General features: G+C 41.9%; 1 protein-coding gene across 2 annotated transcripts in view; it reads left to right on the forward strand.

The window, feature by feature from the left end:
• Window positions 1–2,385: 2,385 nt before the first annotated feature.
• NSMAF (neutral sphingomyelinase activation associated factor) overlaps window positions 2,386–26,778 on the forward strand; it is a 66,932-nt gene continuing 42,539 nt past the window's right edge. For both annotated transcript variants that reach the window (XM_055126645.1, XM_055126646.1), the window contains exons 1-2: window positions 2,386–2,594; window positions 21,176–21,265. In XM_055126645.1, coding sequence (XP_054982620.1) covers window positions 2,536–2,594; window positions 21,176–21,265 — 149 coding nt within the window. In that variant the 5' untranslated portion in view covers window positions 2,386–2,535. The remainder of the gene's footprint in view (window positions 2,595–21,175; window positions 21,266–26,778) is intronic.

Genomic DNA, 26,778 nt, shown 5'->3' on the forward strand with positions numbered 1-26,778 from the left:
TCAAATCTAGGGCCAGATACACGCAAGGGGTGTGTTCTACCACTGCCACACACCCCGGCCCAGAGCCTGCAGTTTTTATAGGCTAAGGTTGAGGTCTGGTAGAGGAAAGAGCCTTCATCAAGGAGAGCCATCTGCCATTCTCCAGGAGTACGTCAACCTTTAACATTTAACTAAAAAAAGAAAACACTTTTTTGGGTCCTGTTCCAATCCAAATGATTTTTTTTCCCTTCTCTGAGTTCATTGCATCTGTTCTAGTACATCTCATATAAAAAGTTGTGTCATACCTCTTGGCAAATATTATTATTGTATTTCATCATATGCCCGCACATATATTTTGTCTCGGTTCTTTACTAGATCAATATTTCTCAACCTCTTTCTGACCCTTCCCACCTTCTTTCCTTCCTCATCACCTGCTGAGCTCTTGGCACCCCATTTACTGATTTTTACCTGTGCTCCCTTAGTATTTCTTGGGGGTCATATGGCCCAGATAAGAAATTCTGGTTTAGATTACAACTTTTATGGGAACACTTGCTAGTATCTGATCTATTTTCTCTCTCTCTCTCTCTTTTTAAAACCACTTTTAAAACCACTTTTAAGTTCCATGAATAATTGAACATGGAAATGGTCAGGGGAAATTCGTGCAACCCTCATTCATTGCAAATGTTTTTAATGAGTGTCCACTTTCTGTATCCCTCTTTCCAATGCTACTGGATCAATTTCTATATTCTTGGCTCCCCATAACTTCTCATCAGAATTCTCCCACATATTAGAGGCGAGATGAACATACCACTTTGAAGTTTTTAAAAATATAACCCCAGGGGGCAGAGAGATAGTAGAGTAGGTAAGGTGCTCTGTCTTCCATGTATCCAACCTGAGTTCCATCCCTGGTTCCCCCTACCCCCATGGTCTCACAAGTTAGCCAGGAGTGAGTCCTGGAGGTACAACAGGATGTAGATCTAAACAAACAAACTGTAAATAAATAAAAATCCTAACCTCAAAGGATTGTGTCTGAAGACAATAATATACATGCCAGCATACTCTATCTATATTCATACCTATCACTTAGAAATCTGACATTCAAGAATCACTGTTTCATTCTCAGGATACAGTAAGGAGTCATCACCCCAGTGAAACAAATATCAGTCACACCAATGAGGATCACAGTACTTGTCAGAACTAACAAGTATTGAATGAACATAAAGAAGCTGGAACCTTATACAGTGTGAGTAATATGTAAAATGGCACGTGCACTGAAAACAGTTCCCAGGTTGCTTTTTTTTTTCTTTTTTAAGCAATTGCAACATAGAGTTACTATGTTCCAGGCAATTCCATTTCTTGGTCTGTAATCAACAGAAATGAAAAAAATAAATAATCAGAAAAGCTTGTATATATATATATATTCATAGCAACATTATTCATAAAAGCCAAACGGTAGAAACTGAGATGCCTATCAACTGCTAAATGGATAATTATTGGTGGATTAACAAAATATGTTGCCTTCATACATTGGAATACTCAAAAACAAAAAAAAATGACAATACAAAAATAATTACAATACTCTACAACCTTTTGCTAAATGAAAGAAGCCATATGCCAAAGGCACCAAAGATGAATTGTACAATTACATATTGTGCTGTATAAGACATATGATCCGCATGTGGTATGGTGCTAAATGTGAAAGAAATGTCCAAGATAGGCAACTTGACATAAAGTTGAAGAATATCTGCTGGAATAGGAGTTAGAGAGAGACACAGAGAGAGAGAGAGAGAGAGAGAGAGAGAGAGAGAGAGAGAGAGAGAGAGAGAGAGAGAGACAGAGACAGAGACAGAGACAGAGACAGAGACAGAGAGACAGAGAGACAGAGACAGAGATGAGAGAGACAAAGAGACAGATGAGAGAGACAGAGAGAGAGAAGCAGAGAGAGAGGAGAGAGGGGCCGGTGCTGCAGCATAATGCAGAGTATGTGTTTCCTTTTGAGGTGATGAAAATGCTCCCCAACCGTGGGGGCGATCCTGCGCGTCTGTGAATCCACTAAAGCCCCCTAGCTGCAGGGCCCGCTTTAAATGGGTGGGCTGCCCAGTATTACCTAAATAAAGCGCTCGGCGTAACCCCCGACAAAGCTTGTAGGAGAAACCACCACCCCCACCACCCAACCCAGCACGCGAGGGACCCGGGACTTCAGCCCCCCGCTTGCAGACCCGCCCAGCGCGGCCGGAGCGCGGCGGCCGGGGGGCGCGGGGCGCGCGGGCCCCCCTCCCACCACCACCATGGAGCCGGGAGCGGCGCTGCGGTCGGCGGCGCGGGGGGCCGCGCTGGGCGCGCCGGGGACGCCGCCTCCGGCCGGCCTCCGGGTCTTCCCCGAGCACCTGGGCCGGGCCTGAGCTGGGGCCGCCTCGGGTCAGCGCGCGCCCCTCCTCCGGGCCTGAGTCACGGCGTCGCCCGAGTCCCCACGCCGGGATGCGGCGCTGAGCTGGGCCGGGACGCCGCGGGCCCGGGCGCCGCACAGGAAGCCGCCGGCGCGGGCCGCGGGCCTCCATGGCGTTCCTCCGGAAGCAGCGCGGGCCGCGCCAGCTGCAGCTCAGCTCGCGGGAGAGGTGAGCGCGGGCCGGGGGCCGGGCGCCGGGGGTCGGGGGGCCGGGGGGCCGCACAGCCGCGGGTCGGCGGCGCCCGGCGCGGGGTCCCAGCCGGGGCCGCGGGGTCGGGCGCGCGGGCCCGCCGGGGCGGACGGAGACCCGGAGCACCGACTGCGGGAGCCCGAGCGGCCGGGGCCCGGAGCCCGTTCCCCGGCCCGGCCCGGCCCGGCTCGCCCGGACCCGGGGCAGCCCCGCGGCCCGGCCCACCCGGAAGAGGCCGAGCGCGCGGACCCTCCCCGGGTGCCCGCGCCTGGGCGCAGGGACGCGGGCGGGCGGGCGGGCACCGAGGGGAGCGTTCCCTGCCCGGGCCGGGTGAGCAGGCTCCGCAGACACCCCTTCCCGTCTCCCCGCACCCCTCCACGCAGGGTGAGGTCCCAGCACTGCACCCCAGCAAGCACGCACACCCACCCCCCACCCCCCAAACACTCCCACCTCCCCGGTCCTGGAGGTGGGGGTGGGTTGTGGGGGGGCGTTCCGAGAGATCTCATCACGCACCCCCTTTTCTCCGGTGGCCAACTTCTTAAGCGGGAGTGCCGATGCCCGACTGCTCCACAGGGCAGAAGAAAGGGCTTATTTTGGGGTGGGGGCAGCGGGGAGGGAAGGCAACGTTTGCTTCTGAGCAGTGAAACAAGACTGCTTTCAAGTTTCAAGGCTGTGTGTTTTGGAAAAGTTTGTGTGACACCACCAGCTAGGATCAGCCCCCACCCGGGTTAAGGCTTCGGGGTCCCGCGAATTAAAAGCTGCCCTGTTCCGGGGTGGTGCGGATGCAGCTTCTAAGACACTTGGGATGCCCAAGCACCCGAGAGAATATCCCGAGATTATTTTTGGGTCACACCCGGCGATGCCCAGGGCTGACTCTGCACTCAGGAATTACTCCTGGTGGTGCTCAGGGGGACCATATGGGATCCTGGGACTCGAACCCGGGTCGGCCGCGTGCAAGGCAAACGCCCTCCCCGCTGTGCTATCACTCCAGCCCCTCACTTGTGTTTTATGTAGACTTGCAAGTGCGCTCCCAGTGATGCGGGTCTGTGGTGTCCCAGGGAGCTGGAAGGGATAATTTTACACGTATTGTTTTGGATGGGGGAGCTTGGAGTCCTGCTAGCTGTGAAGCGCTGTCATGCTGTTTGCTGCTGTCAACTTAAAGAGTAACCTAGGCAAGCTCAGGCTTGAGAGTCTGGGAACTGACATTCTGCACAAGAAAACTGGAACTAGTCAATGTCACTCGTTTGCGGGTTTGGCCAGGTTGTATTTATGGAAGGGGATGTGAAAGGGTTGGAGAATTCAGTTAGAGTGTTAGCATCAAATCTAAAGGTCTTGAAAATTCCCCACATGTACAAAAAGAAGCTCAAGTTCAGCCATTGTATTTTACAAGACTAACCTTACATGGAAAAAAAAAGTTTTTTTTTAAATGTCTCTGAATCAGACATTTCCTGGATATCAGTCTTTCATGCTTTAAGTTCATTTCATTGAGGGCATTTGCCTTAGATTTTCCACTCTACCTAGATTTTCCAGTGTACCTATCCATTTCAGGTTAAACTTCTTTTACTGTGGACACCGACAAAACAGGTTACACACGGAAATACAAACAGATTCAAGTTTATGTGGCTTTAAAAAGCAGCTACATTTTTAAAATAGATGTTGACTTTATGTGAGTTTTGTCCAAACATTCTTATCTGTAATGTCTAACATTGGCCTGACCAGGATAACCATAGTCTGAAATTTCATTCACCTACTTGAAGAGAAGATAAGATATAGCAAATCGTATTTTCAGTATGGCTTCCAATAATTTTATTTGGGGGCGGGGGACTTGATCCTCACCCATCAGTGCTCAGGGGTTGCTCTCAGAGATAACTCCTGGTGTTGTTTGGGGGATTTTAAGGGGATGTTGGGGATCAAACCCAGGTCAGCTGTATATAAGGCAAGTGCTCTACCTGTTATACTAACTTTCCAGCATTGAAAAAAAATAAGTAGGTTTTAGCTACAGAAACTTATTTGCTAATACCTGCATTAATCATAATGCAACTTACTCTTGATTCCATTTGTAATGCTTATTTCCTGTTGAAGGAGTTTTTTTGTTCTTGTTGTTTTTGTTCCCTACCAACTTTAAGATTTGGTATTCTTCTCTATTTTTGATTCACAATATAGGAACTTTTGAAACATGAATTACCATTATGTTCTATGACATAGGAGTCATTTGTAACGATTCTTTGACCTGTTTGATGTGCAGTATAATACTGGTTCTTTGGGTCTGCAGGTTATTTTGGTGACAGGAAGTTGTATTTAAGTTTGCCTATGCAGCTCTGTGCTATCACACAGACCGTCAAAGTTTGCACCTTTGTTTCTGTATGACATCTGCTTTGTTGGCATTCATTGGTTATATAAGGTGACAGGAGTACCACACTCCCAGATAACTACAGTACTCACAGACAACACGTTCATGCATCAGTTAGGAGGAGGCAGCAGCAATCTTAAACAGCAATCTTCTGGGGGGAAAAAGATGCCATTTATTTTATATTTATTTGAATTCTCTTGCTTACACCCAAATTGTTTAATAGTTTGCCTTGTAGTTTTTGCAACCTTGGACAGATGGGCATACCCTAACTAGGATGTTGTCCAGAGTAATACCAAAATACCAATTTGAATGGCTGGAATCTATTGCAATCTGCTGTGAGCTAGAATCAGGCAATCTCTTACTCATCCTAGAATTCATTCTAAGAGCAAGGCAATTTAGAGCACTTGGTTTGGGTGAAGATGAATGCATGGATCCTGAAAACAGTACATGTTTACAGCGTTCCCCTTGCTTGCCGCTGACCCGAGTTCCAAATCTGACAACATATATCCATCCCCTAAGCACTGCTAGGGTGACAAAAACGGCCAGGGCTGCCCGTTGGGTGTAGCCTGATCCCCCTGACCAAAATAAAAGAGAATAATTTACTTGTGAAAAAAGAAAGAGTATTTTATGTATTTATTGTTTTGCTTTGGGGCCGCAGTCAGCAGTGCTCAGGACTTACTCCTGGTGGGCTCAGTAAGCCCTCCCTACTGTACTATTACTCTGGCCCTGAGAAGAGAATATTTTATTTGTTTTAAATTAAAAAAAATTTTTTTTAATGAATCACCATGAGGTACAGTTACAGACTTACAAACTTTCGTGCTTGTGTTTCAGTCATACAGTGATAGAGTACCCATCCCTTATTTTTCAGACTTTTGTGGCAATATATGCCAATGACTGTTATGATTAATATATACAATTATTATTCCTCTACCCAGGGGGACTGCTACTTTCTTTGGGATTGTTTAGCGGTTACTCATATAAGACTTCACCTCTTCACCTTTCTTGCTGTTTAAGAAATTTAAAATTTTCTGTAGCTACCAAATAATGACCCTGGAAAAAGAAAAAAATGTGAAATTAGCAATTATTTCTCAAAATGTTCAATTGTTGCTGCCATAAGTTATATTTCTGTGCAACTAGAAGCAGAAAGACTGGGAGATTATTGTTGTTGTTGTTATTATTATTATTATTATTATTATTATTATTATTATTATTTGGCTTTTTGGGTCACACCTGACAAGGTACCCGTGGTGTATTCAAAATGCCAAAAACAGTAACAGCAAGTCTCATAATGGAGATGTTACTGGTGCCGGCTCGAGCAAATCGATGAACAACGAGATGACAGTGATACAGTGATACATTACTTGAGATTTCCTTTCACATCAATTTATTTATTTATTTATTGCTTTTTGGGTCACACATGGCAGTGATCAAGGGTTACTCCTGGCTCTGCACTAAGGAATCATTCCTGGCGGTGCTTGGGAACCATAAGGGATGCTGGACATAGAACCTGGGTTGGCCGTGTGCAAGGCATGTGCCCTACCCGCTATACTATAACTCCAGCCACACATTGCTTTTATTTATCTTATTAATGCACTGTGATTTGCAGGATTCTTCATAATTGAATTTTAGGCATACAGTGTTCCAACACCAGTCCCATTATCATTGTCAACCACATCTACCAAAGTCTCCAGTTTCCCTCCTACTTTCATGCCTGTCTCTCTGATAGGTACTTTTGGGAAAAATTTAGGCACTGTGGGTTACAATACTGTTCCTAGTAGGGTTTAATGCATGAAGCATTTTACTTCTTTCAATTTTTTTGTGTCCTTATATTTTTGTCATGAACTGTTGCACTATTGTCCTGTTGTTCATTGATGTGCTCAAGCGGGCACCAGTAACGTCTCTCTTGTGAGACTTGTCACTGTTTTTGGCATAACGAGTATGTCATGGGTAGCTTGCCAGGCTCTGCAGTGGGGGCAGGATACTCTCAGTAGCTTGCCAGGCTCTACTAGAAGGGTGGAAGAATCAAACCCAGGTCATACTCCTTATAAATAGCTTGTAACTGGGTTTTAAGTAATTTATTCTGCTTATTTTTGTTGTGATATATTAGTTCATTTATAACTTTTGTAAATATATTGCGGTTCATTTTTACTCATTCATTTTATTATTCAGTTTTATCTTATTATTTTCTCATTTTGATTAGCCTAGCCTTCCTTATTCTCTTTTAATTTTCCTGATTATACGCATGTTGTATGTTCTATTTCTGTTTCTCCAGTGCTTGCTTTGAAAGGTTTTGACATTTGTATTAAACACTTAGTTTGAAACTAAACATTCTTCTTACTCCCTGCTCTTCCCTCTCAAGAAGGTAAAGGCCTTGGAATACTTAACTCCTATTGTCCCATCCTCAATTATAGTCTACTGTTGTCCAGCATTTTTATCTGTATTTTAAATTGCAAAGTAAAAATTGTGATCATCTCATCCATGGTTGTCTCACCAATGGTTTTGCATTTTATCATTGTCTTATTTCAGCGTTCCTTCTTGTCTATCTTATTTTCCCTATGGAATTATTTTCTTCATTCTTGAAGACTTTTTAGAAGTTTCCCTGTTGTAACTCGGCTGGTCACCAACAATGCTTTTGCCTGCTCGAACGTCTCATGTTGCTTTGCTTTCAAAATGTATTTTGATAGTCTATACCTTTGAGCATTTTGACCTTGTGCAAGGGGACATGCATCAGACCTCTTTGGAATAGCTTTTGGTGGGGGAAGCTCCGAAGAAGAAAAAGCCAGTAGCATGTATGTCCTGGCCCCCAGGGACAGCACTCGGCTACCTGGCCTGCTTGAGACTCCAGGGAAAGCCCGGCCCTCTGCAGTGACGGAGGGCCAGAACTCAGCAGAGCTCTTTTGTGGCCCTGCGTTGTCCTTGCTCCTGTCTGGCTTAATAAGGGCTTCCTGAGTCCCTGTTGGACATGCTGGATTTTATCAGTGTCATCTTAGGGAAACACCAGCACTTTGTCTGATGCGATGAAGTAACTTGGGTCCAAACCTTGTGGTTGACCAGGAACTCTTTGTTTTAAATGAGACCACAGCAGGCTTCCATGGAACTTGTATTCTGTGAGTCCAGCCTGCTCTCAGCTAGTCTTGTTCGTTTTAAGTTTTCTTTACCTTACACCTGGCTGCTTTTGTTTTGTTTTGTTTTTTTCTTGACTATACAGACTTTATTCTTCTTTCCTGATAGAGGTTGCTAATACTGAAGCTGAAGCTTTTTTTTTTTTCCTTTTTGGGTCATGCCTATTGATCCTCAGGGGTTACTCCTGGCTCTGCACTCGGGAATCACTCCTGGTGGTGCTCAGGGGACCATATGGGATGCTGGGAATTGAACGTGGGACGGCCGCATGCAAAGCGAACGCCCTCCCTGCTGTGCTATTGCTGCAAGCTGAAGCATTTTTGGAAAATTGAGAATCGAGCATTTTGCGCTTGGAATATTGCTTCTCCCCATTTTTAAATGCTTCATGATGATTCTTTAATGTTTCTCTTAACTTTCCTGTGCTGCTCTGTGGGTTCCTAAATTGGTCTTGCAACTTAATGACTTTTCTCTCTAATAATCTGGTATTGCTACCTATCCCATTAGTTTAAGTTTTAATTTGTTGTTTCACTTTTGAGTTTTCAGTTCTTTTTGGATCATTTACAGCCATTTTGGTGAAAAGTCAGTTCTCCTGTTATACTTCTCATTAGTATTCCTTTATTTCTTTAAGCATACTTATTTCAGTGAGCACATATTTATTTTATTTATCAATGATCATTCACTTATTTCACTTTCTGATTCGTTTTGGAATTTTGGCTGTGGCCTCTTGTTTTTGGAAATTTATGATTGTAAATTCTCGAATGCCTAAGTTTAAAATGTTATTTTTATAGACGGTGTTTTTATTTATTTTTCCTTGTACTTAAGGGTGAGGGGTAGAGAGGAGGGACTGCATTGGTTTGACTTTGAGTCTTGGGGTTGAATAGCTAGTGTAAGTTCTGGTCCAACATCTATCTTGGGGCAGTCACATGATTTCACATTCCCAGAGGAGCCTCATTTGCCCCAGACCCAGAACCAAGGCATGGCCCCCTCTCTCTAGGGAAGGCAGGGGTATGCAGTTTTTATTCCTCCCTCCCCTAGTTTTTCCTATCTCTCCTAATGACTCTCCCTCGAGAGCATGTGACCCTAAGGAATTCAAGCTCTCAGCTACTCAGAGAGTTGGACAAAGGCCACTTTATTTCCTACTATGATTTTTCTCTTACTTTCCCATCATCTCAGCCGAGCTTCCAAATCCATTCCCTTTTCCACTCTAATTTGTTGCTTGTGTTTTCAGCACCCAGCTAGAGTGTATTTTTATCTGAAGTTTAGAATGACTCAGGAATGAGTAGAACCTGTTTGGAATCATGTTCCCCTGAAGTGTCATCCACGAGCCATCAGCATCTGCATCATCCAGTAACTTGTCGGATAAGCAGAATCTCCAGTCCTGCCATTCTCCCCCCCACCACCCTAATGGTTGACATCAGAATCTGCAGTTTCTTAAGGTCCCCTGATGATTGTACACACGTTGAAGTTTTAAGATGCTCTTTTCTAGATAACAATAATTTATCATTCCTCCCGATTTTTTTTTCCGGTTCCTTCAAACTGGAGCCGTGTTAGTTGCTGCTCAGTGTCGCCAGGGCTCCATCTGGAGAAGGTGTGCAGGCGGCACCTCCTCCTTCCGGCTCCCCGGTGTTGCTGGCCCCAATTCGGGTCTGGAGCATTTTCTGGGCCGCGTTGCTCACCAGAATGCCTGCCGCTTCTCTCCGGTTCCTTCAAACTATACTTCCATCTTTCTTTCTTGATAATATAGGGAAGGCTTATGAAAGCATCAACACAGAGCTGGGACGTTTGATGAGGAAAGAACTTTGAGAGTAATAGTGATGTTTTGGACATTCGTTCTCACAAATGAAAATAGAAATGGGGTTTATGGATGGTGTCAGTGAAAGGGCTTTCATATCAGAGCCATCTGGACCGGGAAATAACTGCATCTCGTAGTCAGAGGCAAATGTAATTTCCTGGGGTCTGACCTGTTGTTAGAGAGAGCTTTAAACCCAAGGGATGGGATCAAAAGGCCGGATGAAATAGTGAAATTGGTTGTACCGGTGACAGCATTTTAAGAAGATGAAATACTACTACAGGGGAGATGGACCAGTAATTTATGTGAGAAACCCATTCTTTCTGGGACTAAAAATATAATTCAGTCCCTCACCTATCTCTATTATCCGTGTATACTCCATGGATAGTATAATCAGTTGAATTTTATTACAATAGAAGAGTAATGCTTCTTCTGAGTGTTATGAGGTTTGTTAGGATGAGAGTCAAGATGGGAATCTGGAAATGATGTATTAGGACGTGAGAGAGTGGGCTCAGAATGTCACGGAGATAATACACGGGCAGTGGTATCCATGAACCAGGGGTAAAATTAAAACACCATATGAGAAAGAGAAACGAAGATAACATAATTGTACTCCTTGTTACAGGCCACCAGAGTGGGTGAGGGGAAAAATGGCGGACATGTACCTGCTATAGACGGGAACCAGGAAGTGGTGATTCAGGAAACCAAAGGACGCCTTCCTCAGTGGTCAGAGAGATAGAGTTTTTGACTTACCTTGTTGAACACTTTAATTTGTATCAAGCCAAAGAACTGTATGGAATTCATGGAAGAAAAAATAACCAAGTAGCATTGAAGAAACCTTCAGAAAAAGAAAAACAGTCAATTTATTTATTGTTGAATCAGAAGAGTATTAAGGATCCCAACATACATGAAATCTTAACAGAACAGATATGGAAAGTTTTAAGGAATAAAAGGAATGATTTCTGGATAGTATATAGAAATTTGTGAAGCAGTTAAAAAATGATTAATTCAGAACAGCCATCCTAAGTGGCGTTTGATGAAGAGTTATAGAAAACAAGTGAATAAATAGAATGTGTGTGTGTGTGTGTGTGTGTTCCTCTGAAGTTAGAATTTAAAAAAAATATAACACAGGAAAGGCTGTGCTTAAAACCAAATTTCTGCTCAGATCTCTGCCTGGTTAAAATTGAGGTTTTGGAGGGTGGAGGTGGGTGGGTTTTAGGGCCAACCCTGGCTTTGTTCAGCACTTATTCCTGGCCCAGTACTCTGGTGTCACTCCTGGCAGTGCTCAGGGGACCATACTCCGGGCCAGGGATCAAATTAAACACCTCATTTCCTGTACTATCTTTCTGTTTCCCTTAAAATAGATTGTTGTCAAAGAAAGTGACTCTGATTCTGTGCTCCGGTAATTATGCTGACCATCAGACCATCAGTCAACCGTGTTGACTGCTGACCATCAGACTGAAAATGCCAGGATGCATCTTCATAAAAGGGTGAAGATGCAGAGGACACTGCCACAGCAAACTCCGGGGAGGGCTTGAGTTTGGAACCATAGAGTTGTTTTAGTGGATTAGGAATTTGGAAAGGTGAAGAAAGAACCTCTCTTTCCAAATAAGCTAAGTGCTATTTTTACATCATTTATAAGCCACCAAATGAGGAAGTTGTCTTCAGCATGAATTAATATGCAGCATGTGTCTCTGCTAAATCTGACCTTTTGAGACAGAATTCTGACTGGAATGGCAAGAATGTACAGTGAAGTTAGTTCATCTGAGCTGTGGCTAGACAAATGAGATTTGTTTTATAATGACTAAGTTGGAGAACGGAGAAAGAAGAATTTAATGTTTGTATGCTTAGGTGGGATAGCATGTGTTTGCATGTTCAAAGGCTGCCGTTGAGTGTATTGCCCAGGGAACCTTTCTAATGGTGGGTCATAGGACTGCCCAGCAATTTCCCTTGTCTGTTCAACATTTTTCTTATTTCCTTCCTTGTTTCAGAGGCCATTTGAAGAAGCTTACAACAAATGACTGGTTTAATAATATCAACTCTCCACTCTGTAGCTGGAGGCTCTAGAGTCTTATCTAATCCACTGATGGTGTTGTGGTTCTCAGACTTGAGTGGTACATATGTGGCATTTGTGCTCTTTTCTCTGCCTGTGCACTGGGGTATCCTGGCATGTTCTCCCAGTATGCCCATACCACAGTCCTCAATGCAGTGAAACCTGGTGTACATCTCCAGTGCAGTGCTGATGTTGTCTTTTTCACCACCAGTCAATGAATTGGTGCTGGACCATCGTGTGGCTTCAAACTTCAATGACCTATTTTCCTCAGTCTCCCCCTGCATGATGTTCTCACCTACATTATCCATGATCCTCATGAATTCTGTGAGTCCTCCTAGCATAGATAACTTCAGTGTCCAGCAAGAGTCTAGATTCTAAATGACCTCTTCAGAACCAACCCTTTCATTTCTATGATCTCTTTCATTCTTTTTCTCTACTTCCTTTCTTCTGCAATTTTCAGTAGATGATCTTCACTGGTATGTCTCTTGCTTCTGTAATCTTGATGTCAAGCATTTTTCCCCTCATCCTCCCTTGATCCATATACCCAGCTTCTAAATTAAAAAAAAAATGAAAGTGTAACTGAATACTTCAGTGAAAAGGATCGACAGACTTAGAAAAATTTAATTCTTTAGCATTATATAATTTTTGTATCATTCTAACAATATTAAATCATAATTTATTAGTGATTTGTTGTGTAAATATAGGATATAGTTTTGCAACTGTATAATTGTATGTAAATATAACTGTATGTAAATATATGTAAATATAATTGTATGTAAATATAACTTGTATAACTATAACTGTATGTAAATATAGGCAGAGCGATAGCACAGCGGGTAGGGCATTTGCCTTGCATGCGGCCAGCCAACCTGGTTCGATTCCTCTGTCCCTCTCTGAGAGCCCAGCAAGCTACCCAGAGTATCCCTCCCGCACAGCACAGCCTGGCAAGCTACCCCTGGCATATTCAATATGCCAAAAACAGTAACAACAAGTCTCACAATGGAGATGTTATTTTTGGTGCCCATTTGAGCAAACAGATGAACAACAGGACGACTACAGTGCTATGTAAATATAGGATATTTATATGTAAATACAGAATGCAGCTCTAGGGGGTATTGCTTTTGGCACATCCGGGCTATGGTAAAGCCTTTTGAGACTGCCAGGACCACTGGGTTCATGGTTTATGTGGTCCTTCATTGACCCCTTTGTTTAACAAAGCCTGGCTGCTTATGTCACGTGTTCTTTACCCATTTCTGTTGCTTCCCACTCTCGGTTGTGAAAAATGCAGCAGTCAACACGGTTATGCAGATATCTCTTGGAGATTTTATTCTTCTGTTGGACCTACTGGGTCATATGGTAGTTCTGTTTTTAACTCTTTTTGGAAACCTCCATGTTGTTTTCTATAGAAAACATTTTACAGAACCATTTTACAGTGCTACCAGTCATGGACAGTGCTTCTTACTCCACTACATTGTACCATCCCGGCTATTTTCTGTTTTGTAACTGTTTTTACAATACTGTTAATCCTACTATTTCCTAGGACGTTGCTGCTATGGTAGGCCCTCTAGTGGGGTGGCTGAATCCCTCCACCATTGTCCCTCTTTTCCTTCCCACCTCTGGCACTGTAGGTCACACTTCTATTAACCTTATTTCAGAGTTGTTCCCATTGGGGACTCTCTACCTGCTTGTTTTGTTTCTTAATAGGCTACAAATGCGTGAGATCATCTGGTGCTTGCCTTTTTTTTTTTTTTTCTGATTCACCTAGGCTTAGTGTGACTTCCTCAGATTCCCTCCAAGTTACAGCCAACTGCATGATTTCATCTTTTTCTAGTAGTTGAGTGGTTTTCCATTGTGTGTGTAACTAAACTATGATTTTTTTTTTATTCACTTCTCTGTTGCTGTTCACTTCAGCTGTTTTATTTTGGTTATTGTAAATAATGGTAGAGTGAACATTGGTATGATTTTGAGAATGCTTTTTTGTTTGGAGGGTAGATGCTGAAAAGTGGAACTGCAGGGTCAAATGGGAACTCTAGTCTTAATTTTTTTTTTCTAGTCTTAAGTTTTTGAGATATCTCCAGACTGTTTTTTACAGAGTCCAAACCAAGAAACAATCCCGCTGGCAGTAAAAGAGAATTTCATTTTGCCACAGCCCAATCAGCACTTATTGTTTCTGAGCTTTTTGATATAAGCCATCCTTGCTGGTATAAAGTGATACCTCACAGTCAATTTTTTTTTAAATTGAATCACTGTGAGATATACAGTTACAAAGCTCTGCATCATGTGGTTTCAGTCATACAAGGTTCCAACACCCATCCCTCAACCAGTACATTTCCCACGACCAATATCCCCAGTCTCCTCCCCCGCCCCCGCCCCTCGTCTCTATGGCAGGTACATCTGTCTGTCTGTCTGTCTGTCTGTCCCCCCCACCCATACTGGTTCCTTCTCTATCGTAACTGTCCTTTGCCTCCCACACACATGTGGCAAGCTTCCAAGCTTATTTATTTATATTTTTTGCATCACACCTGGCAATGCACAGGGTTACTCCTGGCTCTGCGCTCAGGAATTACTCCTGGCTCTGCGCTCAGGAATTACTCCTGGCAGTGCTCAGGGGACCATATGGAATGTTGGGAATCAACCTGGGTTGGCCCCGAGCAAAGCAAACACCCTACCTGCTGTGCTATTACTCCAGCCCCAAGCTTCCAACCAGTTATGACTAGTCCTTCTGGCCCCTGTTTTACCTGGCCTTGGATATTCGCCTATGCTATTTTTTTAAAATTTCCCACAAATGAGTGTAGTCATTCTATATCTGTCCCTGTCCTTCTGATTCATTTCATTCATCATGATGTCCATCCATTTATCAGCAAATATTGTAACTTCATTTTTCCTAACAGCTGCATAGTATTCCACAGTGTAGATGTACCATAGTTTTTCTATTCAGTCCTCTGTTGTCGGGCACTCGAGTTGTTTCCAGACTCATTAAGCTTCTTAATGTAGTCAACATAATTCATTTGTTTCCAGCTGAATTTTTCCAGATTCAGTCCAGCTGCAATGAACATAGAAGTGTAGATTGTGTTTCTGGTGTTTGTTTTCAGGCCCATATGGTATAATCCCAGAAGGGGTATAGCTGGGTCAGATGGGAGCTCAATTTCTAATTTTCTGAGGATTGTCTATATTGTTTTCCAAAAAGGTTGGACCAATCCACATTCCCACAAACAATTAATGGGAGTCCTTTTCTCCTTGCATCTGTGCCAGCACTGGTTGTTCTTGTTCTTTTGGATGTGTGCCAATCTATGTGGTATGAGATGATATCTCATTGTTTTGATTTAAATCTATACAATGATTAGTGATGAACAGCATTTTTTTCATGTGCCTTTTGGCCACTTGAATGACTTCTTTGAGGACGTTTTCTGTTCATTTCTTCTCCCCATTTATTGACGGGGTTGGATGTATTTTCTTGTAAAGCTCTACCAGTACCTTCCATATCTTTGATATTAACTCTTTATTAGATGGGTATTGGGTGAATAATATTTTTCATTCCGTGGGCTATCTCTGTATCTTAGTCACTGTTTCTTTTGAAGTACTCAACCTTCTTAGTTTAATGTAGTCCCATTTTTTTATTATTTAAATTTATTTATTTTTTAATTAGTGAATCACAGTGAGGGTACAGTTACAGATTCACACATTTTCGTGCTTGTTTTTCCCTCATGCAATGTTTGAGAGCCCATTCCTCCACCAGTGTCCATTCTCTACCACCAATGAACCCAGTATCCCTCCCACCCGCCCAATCCCGTCCCCCCCACCCCGCCTCTGTGGCAGGGCATTCCAATTTGATATCTCTCTTTCCTTTTGGGTGTTGTGGTTTGCAATAAGGGTATTGAGTGGTCATCCTGTTCAGTCTCTACTTTCAGCACGCATCTCCCTTCCCTCTCGGGATCTCCAATCACATATTACTTGGTGTTCCCTTCTCTATCTGGGATGACTTTCCCCCAGTGTGTGAGGCCAGCTTCCAAGATATGGAGCCAACCTCCTGGTATTATATACTACTATTCTTGAGTATTAGTCTCCTACTCTGTTGTTTTATATTCCACAAATGAGTGCAATCATTCTATGTCTGTCCCTCTCTTTCTGGCTCATTTCACTTAGCATGATACTTTCCATGTTGATCCACTTATATGCAAAGTTCGTGAATGTAGTCCCATTTGTTTATTTTTGCTTCCAGTTGCTTGGTCAGTGATGTTTCATCTTTGAAGATGTCTTTAGCTTCAATATCATGGAGCGTTTCACCTACATTTTCTTCCATGTATCTTTTGGATTCAGGTCTGATATTGAGGCCTGAATCCATTTTGATCTGACTTCTTTGCATAGTATTAGACAGAGGTCTGAGTTCATTTTCAAACATGTAGCTGCCCAGTTTTACCAGCACCACTTGTTAAAGAGGCTTTCCTTGCTCCACTTCTTATTTCTTGCTCCCTTATCAAAGATTAAATGATCATATACTTGAGGATATGTGCCAGGATATTCAACTCTATTCCATTGACCTGAAGGTCTGTATTTTAGTACCATACTGTTTTAATTACTACCACTTAGTAGTACAGTTTGAAGTTGAAGAAAGTGATACCTTCCATCTTTATCCCAAGGATTGCTTTAGCTACTCGTGGGGGTTATTGTTCCATATGAATTTCAGGAGTGTTGGATCTATTCTTTGAAAAATGTCGTGGCTATCCTTATAGGGACTGCATTAATCTATATAATGCTTTGGGGAGCATTGCCATTTTGACAGTGTTAATTCTCCCAATTCATGAGCAGAGGATATGTCTCCATTTCCTTATGTCCTCTTTAATTTTTTGAAGTAGAGTTTTGTAGTTTTCTTTGTACAGGTCCTTTACCTTCTTAATTAAGCTGATCCAAGGTACTTGATTTTCTTCAGCACAGTTGTGAACAGGATTGTTTTCTTAATATCACTTTCTTCTCCTTCATTATTTGCATGTAGGAAATCCGTGGACTTTGGTGTATTGATTTTGTAAACTGCCACACTACTATACAAATGTATTATTTCTAGGAACTTTTTGGTAGAGACTTTAGGGTTCTCATGTCACCTGCAAATAGTGAGAGCTTGACTTCTTCCTTTTCTATTTGGATGTCCTTAACATCTTTTCTTTCCTAACTGCCATGGCAAGTACTTCCATAACTATATTGAATTGAAGAGTCAAGAGTGGACAATCTCATCTTGTTCTCGATCTTAGAGGAAAGGCTCTTATTTTTTCCCCATTGAGAATAATGCTTGCTGTGGGCTTGGTGGTAAATAGCTTTGACTATATTGAGGAAAGTTCTTCCAATTCCCACTTTGTTGAGAGTCTGTATCAGGAACAGGTGCTGGATCTTTCAAATGTTTTCTCTGTATCTATTGATAGGATCATGGTTTTTTTTTTATTGATATGATGTATTAAGTTGATTGACTTGTGAATGTTGCATCCTTAGGATGAATCCTACTTGATCATGGTGTGTGATCTTTTTTGATGAGTCACTGGATTCTATACACTAGTGTTTTGTAATCTTTGCATCTATGTTCATCAGGGATATTGGCCTATAATTTTCTTTTGTTGTGATGTCTCTGTCTGCCTTTGATATAAGGGTGATATTTGCCTCATGGAAACGGTTTGGGAGTGTTTCTATTTATTCCATTTCCTGGAGAAGCTTGGAAAGGATTGGCAGTAGGTCCTCTTTAAAGGTTCGGAAGAATTCACTAGTGAATCCATCTGGATTTGGGCTTTTGTTTTGGGGAAGACTTTTGATTACCATTTCAGTTTCCTTAACGGTGATAGGTTTGTTCAGGTATTCCAAGTTTTTATTGTTCAGTCTTGGAATGTTATAGAACTCCAAGAATTTATCCATTTCTTCTAGATTCTTTTGTTTCAGACTCTCAAAGTAATCTCTAATGATCTCTGAATTTCTGTGGGTTCATTGTGATGTCTCCTCTTTCACTTCTGATTCAGTTTATGGGAGTTTTTTCTCTTTCTTTGTAAGTCTTGCTAGTGGTTTATTGATCTTGTTCATCATTTCAAAGAACGAGCTCTTGGTTTCATTGATCTTTTGGTTTGATTTTTGGGTATCTAGTTCATTGATTTCTGCTCTAAGCTTTATTATTCCCTTCCTCCTACCTGGTTTGGGCTCATTTTATTGGTTATTTACTAAGATCTTAGGCTAGGCCCTTTTTTTTTCTGATGAACACTTGCAGAGCATAAACTTTCCTCTTAACACTGCTTTTGCTTTGTCCCTCAAGTTCTGGTAGCTCATGTCTTCATTCTCATTTGTTTTAAGGATGCTTTTGATTTATTCTTTGAATTCCTCTCTAATCCACTGGTTGTTCAGTAATGAGCTGTTAAATTTCCAGGTGTTTGATTTGATTCTCCATTTCTGTGTGTGATTAACTTCTATTTTCAGTGCATCATGGTCTGAAAAGATAGTTTAAACATGTTCTGTCTTCTTGATTTTATTGAGGTATGTTATTGTGGTCCAGTATGGGGTCTGTCTTGGAGAATGTTCCATGTGCACTGGAGAAGAATGTGTATTCTGCTTTATGGGAATGAAAAGCCATGTATATGTCTACTTAGCTGTCTCTCTTCCATTTCTTACTCTTCAAAGCTAGCATTTCCTTGCTGATTTTTCTTTTCCTTTTTTTTTGTTTTTTTTGCTTTTTGGGTCACACCTGGCAATGCACAGGGGTTATTCCTGCTCTGCACTCAGAAATTACTCCTGGTGGTGCTTGGGACCATATGGGATGCTGGGAATAGAACCCGGGTTGGCCGTGTGCAAGGCAAATGCCCTACCCGCTGTGCTATCACTCCAGCCCCATCCTTGCTGATATTTCATCTCATAGATCTATCAAGAGTTGACAAGGTGGTGTTGAAGTCTCCAGCCTACTATTGTGTTGCTACTGATGCCCTCCTTGAAGTCTTTTAGCAGTGTTAAGAATGTTACTAGCCCCTCATTGAGTGTATATGTGTTTTGGAGTATAATTTCTTACTGATACACATTTCCTTGATTATTAAGAAATGACCTTTGATGTTCCTTCTTTTTTTTTTCAGCCTCAAATCTATATCATTGGATACGCATATGGCCACCTTGACCTTTTTGAAGGAATCGTTTGCTTAAAGAATTGTTTAAGACTTTGACTTTGAGTTTGTGTTTGCTCTGACTGTTAAAAATGTGTTTCTTGTAGGCAATAGAATGTTGGATTCAGTTTTTTAATTCCTTTTTGCCATTCTGTGTCTCTTTAATGGTGCATTTTAGACCATTGACATTGAGAGAGATTATTGTCATGGGGTTTTGTGCTGTCTTTCTGTAGAAGTTTATTGTGTTTGTGGGGTTTGTCTTGCCTTACAGTAGTCTTTTCATTACTTTCAAAGTTGGCTTTGAGTCTCTGAAGTTCCTCAGCTATTATTTATCCATGAAATTGTGTATATTTCCTTCAAATCTGAATGAGAGTCTATCTGGATAAAGTGTACTTGGTGAGGCATTCGTTTCCTTGAGTTTTTTCAGTAAATCCCACCACTGTCTTTGGTTTGGAAGATTTTGTCTGATAATCTTCCTGCTTGCAGTATTGTGTCTCTTTCATTGGTATTCGTTGTTCTGATTTGGATATGTCTTGGAGTCTTCCTATTAGGATCTCTTTTACCTGGTACCCTTCGGATTTCTTGGATCTGGATGTCTGCATTCTCCAGGTCTGGGAGCTTTTCAGCAATAATGTCTTTAACTGTTACTACCTCAATGAGGTTACCTCCCGGTCCCTTTGGGACTCCAATGATTCTTGTGTTGTTCCTCTTGAATTCATTCCTCAGTTCTCATGTTCTCAAAGATCTCAAGACTTTGAGGTCTTTTTCCATCTTCTTTGTTGCCTGAATGCTTTCTTATACTTTCTGCAGCTCATCTTCAAGCTCACTGATTCTGTTATCTTTCTACTGGTGAGGCACACATTGAGTTTTTCATTTTGTCTGTTGAATTTTTTACTACTGACACTTCTATTTGTACTTTTTTTTTTAATTTCTGCTCTCATTTTCTCCTGTATTTTATTGGCTCTCTGTTCCACTGTTTCTCCCATATCCTACTTACTGTATTTTATTGGATGTCCATTACACTATTTTTTTTGAGCTCATTAAACATCCTCACCATTTCATTTCTGAATTCTTTATCAGAGAGATTATGTGTGTGGGTATTCCTCGTTGAGACGTAAGGGCTCCTATCTTCATCTACTGTTCCTACTACACCATCTACTCCTGAAATGGTGATCTGAGCCATTTCCCCATGATGCTGTGGGAGTCTGGAGCCATCTCCTTCCAGTTCATTACCACTGTCCCCCTCTCACTGGTCAGGGACTCTGGGGGAACCTGGTAGGTGGTGGTCTCTTATTTCCCCTTCAAGATATTACCTTGCTCTCCAGTGCTCCTGTGTCACGTGTGTAGGGCCACTTGCGCTGATTGAGTGGACGTGTTCTTTGACCTGAGCTTCCTGTTACTTTTAGATTGGGGTTGTATTGATTCTTGTGTTTAGCATTATTTTTGTGAGTTTGGGCACTATGTTGACCGGTAGGGGTTAATGGACTATGGTCCTAATGTGGTTGTGGGGGGGGGGGGGCTGAGGCCCTCCTCGTGAGAGTTTGGTATAAGAGGCCAAGATATGGATCCAGTGCAATATGAAAGGGGGGGGGGGAATTAACTGGAGGCTCTGTGATCTGCCATAGCTCAGGAAGACCCCACCCCAGGCTACCTGAGTGGGGTAGGTAGAGATGGTTTGGCACAGATCCTGAAGTCACAGTTGCCAGGGTCCACACTTCCAGAATGCAGGAGATTTTCCCTCTTGCATAGGTGCGTCTCTGGGCACCTCTGACTGCAGAAAGGCTGCTTTGGGGAGGTGGAGGGGTGGGCCACACCCGATCATTCTCGGGGACTCTTCCTGGCTCTGTGCTCAGGAGTGGCCCCTGGTGGTGCTCAGGGGACCCTATCTGGTGCAGGGGATTTGAAATGGGGGTTGACCGCATGCAAAGGAAGTGCCACACCCACCGCACTGTCTCTCTAGCTCAGTGATTCCCTTTCTTATGCTTTACAAAAAACAAATGTGGATGCTTGCTTTACAGTGTGTGCCGGTTAAATGTGCTTACCAACTCACAAGTTGCCTTTTCACTAATGAAACCCTTTTAAAAGAAATAGATAAGAAAAAAAATAAGCCTGAAATTGTTTTTCCCCTCAATTTAGGTTTTCTTTGTTGCTACTTAACTTGGAAGAATACTACTTTGAGCAGCATACAGCTAATCATATTCAGCAAAGGGGCACTCAGGATGAAAGGTAAGGATAATTTTTAGATCTCTGTGAACTAACACATCTTACTGATGCTCTATACCTATATCATATCTATATCTATATCTAAAATCAGATGTATTATGGAATAAATTCCACCTCTTTCTCCCATTATCTTACTAGGTAAGAGATGAGGAGAAGGATTTATAAGTTTCACTATGACTTCAAATATTTTTCAAAACTAAGAAACAGTGTGCTCTCTGGTTTCTCTACGGTTATTGGTATTGAGAAACTGCTGAATAGACTGACTCCTTTGTTTATTTCATGCATTACTTTTGTGATTTTATTGTCAGTTATTTGGGTTATGGCCTTACAAAGTAATTATCACAAAATCCTACATTAGAATAAAATAGAGTGAACTAAATATTAAAAACTGAAAAATATTTGAACTAGAAATAACATCTCTGTCTTTTAATAAATATAGTATATAACAAAATGTTCTATTTGAATAGTTAAGCACTTTCTGTTCTTTTGAGTTTGCCTTTTGAAAACTACGTGCAGAAGTGTAAAGAATCAATGAAGACTTTTGCTTGTATCTTCAAGTAGGTATTAACTGTAACAAAAGTTGGTCAGCAAAAAGAAGTCTGTTTATCATTTTTAGAGCATGATAGATACTACTTGAAAACCACTGACCACATCTTGTAAAGTACTTTAGTGTTTAGCGTTCATCAGAGTTTTTTCTTGAAAGGTTTAAAAACCATGTTATACTTTCAGAAATGCAAGTAAAGGAAAAACCATTTTGCTTATTATTTAGTAGTTTAGGACATGTCTGTTTCCATAATCCTAATTCAGTCATATTCGACCGTGAATTTTCCTTGAATATGGACCTTGCTGTTTTGCTTTTTTTTTTTCTTTCTACTTTTTGGGTTACACCCAGCAGTGCTCAGGAGTTGGCATTGCTCTTGGCATTGCTCAGGGGCCCTTATGGGATGCCCTGGATCGAACCTAGATTGGGTGCATGTGTGGCAAGCACCTTACCTGCTGTACTATCTCTCCAGCCACGAATCTTGGTGTGTTTTTTTTTTAACTACCAGATTTTTCCATATTCTTTTATCTTATCCTATTTATTTGTAAAAATATTTGTTCCATGCTTGGCGGCTATTCCTGGATTTGTGCTCACGTTGTTGTTGGAGGTGCCTGGGTAACTTTGTGGTGCCAGGATTGAGCTGGGGCTTCACATGCAGAGTATGGACACAGTTCCTTTGAACTCTAGAACTCACCCCTTTTCTCTAATTCTATATATTTATCTTATTTTTCCTCAACACTTCTGTCTTATCATAATATAGTTAATGCTTTACATTTTAACACTTTGGGAGCTGGAGAGATAATACAGCGGGTAGTGCACTTGCTTTGCACACAGCCTACTGTGTTCGATCCTCGGCATCCCCTACTGTCCCTTCTGCACTGTCACAAGTGACCTCTGAGTGGTGACCCAGGAATGACCTCTGAGCATCACCAGATGTGTCCCCCAAACCAATAAGTTAAATAAAGAAGTACTTTTTGGGGTACTACCAACACACAAATAAAAGCTAACAAATGGAAACCTGTTTTTCAAAATTTAAAATTCTTATTCATAGAATGAAATGGTACAACTCCTTAGGAGTGAATTGGGTAGTATTTAGCAAGGTTATTAATATTATGGCATTAGATTACATCAATTGATGTAGCAGTGTTATTTCAAGGGATATATCAAAGGCACACTAGGAATTATGAAATGGGGCTGTGTATAAGTTATTTTAATCCAATAAAGAACTATAGAATAAATCACGAAATGTCTCCATAATGGAGTACTCTGCAGCTGTAATAATGGAACAAAGAAATTTTATAGAGAAGTGCTCTCTAGCATATATTAAGTAAAAATAGAAAGTGACTGAACATTGTATATAGCATGTTATCATTTATACAACATTATACATTATACATCATTTATACAACTTGGTCTCCACAGCCATTTTCTGCTTTTTCTACTCTGGGGAAACCTGTGTTAGCCTGTGTCCTCGCTTGAATTTGTCTCTCTTTCTCTCCCCTCACATTAAGTAAATTTCTTTAGTAAAAACTACTTTTGTTTCACAAAAGATAAAATAAAGACAAAATTATAAATTCACAAAAGATAAAAGAAAGATAAATGAGGGGCTGGTTGATAGCACAGCAGGTAGGGCGTTTGCCTTGCACGCGGCCGACCCGGGTTCGAATCCCAGCATCCCACATGGTCCCCTGAGCACCGCCAGTAGTAATTCCTGAGTGAAGAGCCAGGAGTTACCCCTGTGCATCGCCGGATGTGACCCAAAAAGCAAAAACAAAAAAAGATAAATGAATGTTCTAGGATAGGAGGAGTAGTGCTAGGACACAAGGGCCAATGGGCTATGCAGTTAGACGCCCAGTATTGTATACCGCCTCCTTACCCCCCACCTTTGCATTGCCTGGGATAGCCCTGAAGTCCTCCCTGCAGCACCTGGACACCTTAACAGCACCATCCTGAGGCCCTTGCTTTGAAGTGCTGTCTGGTTGGCCAGGCATCACAAGGAATGGTTCCTTGGCCCCCAAGCACTGCTTGGCAGCTCCTTCCTCCTCTGCAAAGAATGTATTTTATAGTGTATCTTCCAGAAAGGTCTAGAAACAACCCGGCGGCTGTGGACATCAAGATTTGGATCTATGAGTAACACTTTCCACTAAAATGAGCAATAAATCTTTGGAGAAGTGATGGTATCTAAGTCCGGGGCAGGCAATGTGTGAGACTGGGACATCTTATCATACAGACAAGTAAAGAAGGTGCTTTGATATAGTAAAAAAAAATGACTAGGGGCTGGAGCGATAGCACAGCGGGTAGGGCGTTTGCCTTGCACGCGGCCGACCCGGGTTCAAATCCCAGCATCCCATATGGTCCCCTGAGCACCGCCAGGGGTGATTCCTAAGTGCAGAGCCAGGAGTAACCCCTGTGCATTGCGAGGTGTGACCCAAAAAGCAAAAAAAAAAAAAAAATGACTATAGATCAAATATAAAAGATACAGAACCAACTTGTAGAAGCTAATATTGGACAAAGGAGCATCAAGAAGAGAATAATGACCTCAGTGGAGTGAAACGGATCAGAAATATTAAATCCTCTGTATGTGAACAACGGTGTACATATGTATGCTAGTCAGTTACCTGTGAAAGATATTAGGATACCAGCTTATTTTTTTTGAAACTTTATAAATGAAGGTAAAGAATCAAAAGTTACTCCTGCCTTTCTTTTGCAAATTGTACTAAGAGGGTAGCCAAATTACAGAACAGTTCTTTGGCAAGAAATTCTGAATAATTGCAACAAATACAGAAAAAAATGATAAAAATGTTAATCTCTATTGAGTAATGGATCTATGCCAGGCTCTGTAAACGCTAGCCCACCACACAAATCTGTCAACTCATATTTTTATTAAGTTTTATTGACACACTGCCATATCCCCTTGTATATTGTGTCTGGTTGCTCTCCCTGGTAGAACTGCAGAGTTGAATGGTCATGACAGAGAGTATAGAGTCTACAGATTCAAAATAGTTACTAATCCTTGAAAGGAAACTTTGCCAATCCTTGGTCTAGTAGACTTTAAGCCACCAAGTTAAAAAAAAAAATCTGCTGAGGAATTTAATAATGAACTGAATCAAGATTGACATCTCCTAATCCACGGGGCCTCCTCAAGTGAAGGAAGTGCATGTGTACCCCTTTGACCATTCTTATCAGAAAATCAAACTAAAATCTAGTCTAATCAGTATCATAATTAAACTGGAGGTAGAAATACATCCCAGTTCAATTAAAAACCCTGAATCTAGCATTTGATTTATTAATGTTAAGAATTACCATCACAGGGGCTGGAGAGATAGCACAGCGGGTAGGGCGTTTGCCTTGCACGCGATCGACCCGGGTTCAAATCCCAGCATCCCATATGGTCCCCTGAGCACAGCCAGGGGTAATTCCTGAGTGCAGAGCCAGGAGTAACCCCTGTGCATCGCCAGGTGTGACCCAAAAAGAAAAAAAAAAAAAAAAAAAAAAGAATTACCATCACATGTTTTGTTTCCACACAGTTAATTTATAATCACAGATTAATCCTACCTAAAATCCATTTGCTTCCTCTTGGCCACTCAAAGATTGATAAAAAAATATTTATGTATTGGATTGGAAAGGGATACTTTTTTTTTCTTTTTTTCTTTTTGGGTCACACCCAGAGATGCTCAGGGGTTACTCCTGGCTTTGCACTCAGGAATTACTCTTGGCAGTGCTTGAGGGACCATATGGGATGCCGGGGATTGAACTCGGGCCGGCCGCATGCAAGGCAAACACCCTACCCGCTGTGCTATCACTCCGGCCCCAGAAAGGGGTAAATTCTTTAGGCAAGAAGTATTTTCTAACTAAAGCTTGAAAGATGATTGGGGCTTTTCCAGACTGGAAGTTGCAAATGGAATGCATTTAGCTTACGGATAGAGTAAATAGCATGTACAACACTAAACATGTAAGTGAGCAAGATGATCACAACTAGACTATAGAGTCACATAATTTTACTATCAAAATTATTGACTATGAGGTAGAGGTTGCCATGGTTCTAATTTTATTAGAATTATTTTTGTAAATTAAGAAGACATTGGCATGTTTGTAAGCAAGGAAGGAAATGAGATTGTTTTTGATAGGCACGAAATAATATGGGGCAGGGGGGTCGGGCAAAGAAACAGGGAAGGCAGTTAGATGCTTTTCTAGAGTATATATAAACCAATATTGGATACTCAACATTGCCTTTCTGAATTGTATTTTGAGAAAGAAGCTATTGAAAGTAAACCAATTCTGGAACCAAAGAGATGGTACATTGGGTACGGTGCCTGCCTTTCATGTGGCTGACCCAGGTTCAATCCCTGGCACCCCACAGAGTCCCCTAGCACTGCCAGGAATGATCCCTGAGTGCAGAGCTAGGAATATGGCCTGAGCACTACCGAGTGTGACTCCAAAACAAAGGAACAAAAGTCAGCAATTCTACTTCTTGGAATCTATCCCGAGCCAAGTGGAAATAACTCAAAAGTGTTCAGGGACAGATAACTGGATAAAGGAAAACAACAACTACTTAGATACATATACAAAGTGGAATTCTCAGCCGTAAGAAAAACTGAAGTCATTGAGAGACTGCTGGAGAGGAGTTTATTGGAGATAGATGGAATCAGTGCTTCTCATGTTCTTTGTTCCTGTCTTCTTTCTCTTCCTTCTTTCCTTCCATCCCTCCTTTCCTCCCATCCTTCTTTCCTTCCTCCCTTCCATTCCTTCTTCCTCCCGCTCTGCATTCCTGCCTGGGATAGGCCTTATAGGACCTTATCAGGACCTTAGAGAAATAAAGCAAAGCAGTCACTAGACCAAGCTGTACCCTGGCCAGAATCTGTTTCTTAAGAATTACCATTTTCTTTTTTTTTTTTTTGGGGGGGGGGCTGGAGGATAGCACAGTGGGTAGGGCATTTGCCTTGCACGCTGCCAACCCAGGTTCAATTCCCAGCAT

The sequence above is a fragment of the Sorex araneus genome, chromosome 2, assembly GCF_027595985.1.
Source record: "Sorex araneus isolate mSorAra2 chromosome 2, mSorAra2.pri, whole genome shotgun sequence".
Taxonomy (NCBI): Eukaryota; Metazoa; Chordata; class Mammalia; order Eulipotyphla; family Soricidae; genus Sorex; species Sorex araneus.